Raw genomic sequence first — 3,405 nt, 5'->3', positions numbered from 1 at the left:
CCTCATTCCATTAACTTCAAACTGACACCCCCGCCATCCTCAAAGCACCTCCTCCTCTTCCCTACATTCCCCCTACAGATCCACATCGGCCTCTCCCATACTCACCCTACACATTCCCAGTGCATTCCTCAGTGACCCCGGGGGCTGTGCCTCACCACGTCCAGCTGGGTCTTCAGAGGTTGCAATCAGGCAGAAAGGGGCCTGCTTCTGCAGAGGCCACCCTCATCTATCTGATTGTGGCCTTGAGGTGCTCAGGGACCGAGGAAGACAGGAGAGCACTTTAACCCATTTGAGCTTTGGATGGAGCCCAGGCTAGTCCTGGGGGCCTCAAGGAGTTTTCTGGCCTGTGTGTGTCCTGTACTCTCAGGTGCCTAAAAACAGACTGACCTGCAGATAGGTCAGACATAGGGGGCTTAGCAACAGTGAAGGAGTTTTTCGTGTCCCTCCAATTCCACCGTCCTCATCAGAGATATTGTTAGTTTTTGTGTACATCCTCCTATTTCCCCTCTTTAAGATAATGCCTTTACAGCACATGTGTATAAATGTGTGTTTATATTGGGATCACCTTGCCTTTCATCTTGATTTGATTCACTTATGAAATCTTGTACTTTTCTATATCTGTACATAGAGAGCAAACCCATTCTAATAGTTATTTGGAATACCAGGGTTTAAAGGAACTGAAAGCCATTTAATGAATACCAGCCAGATTTTAATGAGCAGCATTATATACCTTTGTGTCAATGGGTCAGTACTTGGAGTCTTCTAGGTTTTCCTTAGAAGAGGCTCATATGCTGGAAGCTGTCCTGGTGCCTGCATCACAGGTGCCCTTATGACATCACAGGTCCCGCCCTTCCTCCACTCTTCCTGTTGGAGTCCTGATCGGAGGAGTGCGGGCCGGAGGGTGATGGGACCATCTAGCCCCTAACCATGGGTAATTTAGTAAAGTCCAGACCTGTGCGAATTTTACGACCTGTCCCCAGTCAGATGTTTTGTAAGAGGCAGTCAGAACCACACTAGCTTTCTGAGGGGAGAGTAAGTTCCCCACAGTTACTCATGACAGGACCCCCCTCCATGTTTGAAGTCCTAGAGAAAGCCAGGAAGCTGTCTAGAAACAGTGAGAATGGTGTTTGACTTGGCACCTAGCAGTGGGAGAGCACCTTTCACTTTCTTCCCTATTTCCCCCCATAAACTCTGATTCCAGAAGGATGGCAAGCTGTTTTAAATGATCATTAAAGATAATGATGAAATCACATCGATAGAACAGAGCTGGAAGGAACAAAGGGGAGAAGAGGGAAGCGACTCCACCCCCAACACCCTCACCCCTACCAGGCCACACCCTTACCCACAAATCCGTGAGTGGCTGGGTCCAGAGAGCCTTAACTAGTGACATCTCTGACCCCTGTGGTCCAGCAGAGTGACTCAAAGATCTATGACCCTGTAATTTATTGTACAAAGAGTGGCTTCAGTGAGGGAAACAGGCACCTGTCCTCATTACCTGACATCAATCAGGGTGTTCCAGAAAAACTGGGGTGAAACGTCAGGGTATGCAGAGCGGGAATGAATGGGGACTGGCTGTCTCTTGCCCCCATTTTCTTGTCAGGCAGAGAGATGTGAGTCTGGCTGAGATACAGAATGGAGACTGTGGCCAGGAGTGGGGCAGAGGAGTGTGATCCCAGACCATATAGGGCTGGGGGCTGCAAGTGAGGACTGTGGGGAATGCAGGGACCAAGGGGCAAAATGTGTGTTAGTGTGTGGAGTGTGCATGTTTGTACAGATGCATGCATAGCTGAAGTTCAAGCTGTTCACAATGTGTGTGAGGTGGAGGAATCTGTTACCACTTTGGTGAAGAGGAAGGAACACAGCAGCTTGTGGGTTTGACTTGAAGTCAGAGTAAAGAGGGCAGGAGGAGCAAAGGACACCACTTCTTCAGCGGATGGGAGGGCTCTGAAGGGAAGAGTCATGGATCCCAGGTAGATGGCAGCTCTTTTACCTCTAAGTCACAGTGTTCTTGCTCTAGACTGGCCAGCAAGGTCCATGGAAAATGGGATGAGGTAGCTAGGGCAGATGTACACCTATTTTGCAGACGGGGACATTGAAACTCAGAGGTCAAGTGAGGTGAGCACATTCACTAACCTGTGGGTGGCAGAGGGGGGACACCTACCTGGTCTCCTGGGTTCAGCTGTTGCCCTGCCCAGTGCTGAACTTTAGAGGAAGGAGCCCTCATTGATAGAGGATCAGGGCCCCTTCCTGGCATACCCTGAGTGTGTCTGTTTTCTCTTGTAAGGCCCAGAAGAGAAGACCATCATGACAGAAAGGTCTGCAGCTGTTTTCATCCAGGCCTGGTGGCGGGGCATGCTGGTGCGACGCACACTGCTGCATGCAGCCCTCAGGGCTTGGATCATTCAGTGCTGGTGGAGGCAGGTGCTGGAGAAGCTGCTGGCAAAGAGGCGGAGGATGGTGTTGGAGTTCTATGTGCAGCAGGAATGGGCAGCAGTCAGGCTGCAGTCCTGGGTCCGCATGTGGCGTGTCCGCCAGCGTTACTGTCGTTTGCTCAATGCTGTCCGCATCATCCAGGTCTATTGGCGCTGGCACAGCTGCCATTCCCGTGTCTTTATTGAGGGCCACTACGAACTCAAAGAAAACCAACTTAATATTCAACTTGAAATCTCTTTGGGCTCACAGGCTTGTAAGGTGCAACAATGCATACCCCTTCCATTAAAAGAATGACCAGGTCTGCTATATCTGTGTCCCCAGCTCTCTTCGTCAGATGTATTTTCAGGAGGTCATTGTTTGAGATAATGATGGGAAATACTAGGCATGTCACAAGTCAGCTGTGAGGAATCAGCAGGGGTTGTCTTGGTTTCCATGTGGAGAAGGATTCTGAGAGCCGTCTGAGATGAGTAGGACCTGTGATTGATTAGCAATGTCTGCCATAGGTAGACGAGTTGGGGTTTCAGGGTCACCAAGTCAACCAACTCTAGGGAGACTATGTAAATGGAACACCCTGTGGTTGTGCAGCATGGAAGACTGTGTCATCCTTTGCTATTCATTCATTCATTCATTCATTCATTCATTTATAGAGACTGGGTCTTGCTCTGTTGCTCAGGCTGGAGTATAGTGGTTCAATCACAGTTTCCTGCAGCTTCCAACTCTTTCCTGCTGCCTTAGTCTCTTGAGTAGCTGGGACCACAGATGCCCACCACCACACCTGGTTAATTTTTAAAAAATTTCTTGTAGAGATGGGGGTCTAACTATGTTGCCCAGGCTGGTCTCAAACTCCTGGCTTCAAGCAGTCCTCCTATCGTGGTCTCTGACGTTGCTGGGATTACAGGTGTGAGCCACTGTGCCCAGCCTTTTAAAATAAATTTTAACAATTTATTTTAAACATGGTGTTAAAATATACAT

The 3,405-nt window shown here is 49.2% G+C and overlaps 1 protein-coding gene and 1 long non-coding RNA gene across 2 annotated transcripts; one reads left to right on the top strand and one right to left on the bottom strand.

Annotated features, from left to right (window-relative positions):
- Positions 1-691: 691 nt before the first annotated feature.
- Positions 692-2,864, bottom strand: LOC130541327 (uncharacterized). Its single transcript, XR_008955370.2, has 3 exons — positions 2,708-2,864; positions 2,162-2,624; positions 692-2,072 (listed from the first exon to the last, which is right to left on the bottom strand). It is a non-coding gene; the product is annotated as an uncharacterized LOC130541327 (long non-coding RNA).
- Positions 858-2,739, top strand: IQCF5 (IQ motif containing F5). The gene is made up of 2 exons (XM_063602402.1): positions 858-931; positions 2,285-2,739. The coding sequence occupies exons 1-2, from the start codon at positions 928-930 to the stop codon at positions 2,725-2,727; spliced, it is 447 nt and encodes a 148-aa protein (XP_063458472.1). The 5' UTR covers positions 858-927; the 3' UTR covers positions 2,728-2,739.
- Positions 2,865-3,405: the final 541 nt, after the last annotated feature.

This window comes from Pan paniscus, chromosome 2 (assembly GCF_029289425.2).
Source record: "Pan paniscus chromosome 2, NHGRI_mPanPan1-v2.0_pri, whole genome shotgun sequence".
Classification (NCBI taxonomy): domain Eukaryota; kingdom Metazoa; phylum Chordata; class Mammalia; order Primates; family Hominidae; genus Pan; species Pan paniscus.
This window is presented reverse-complemented; position numbering and strand designations above follow the sequence as displayed.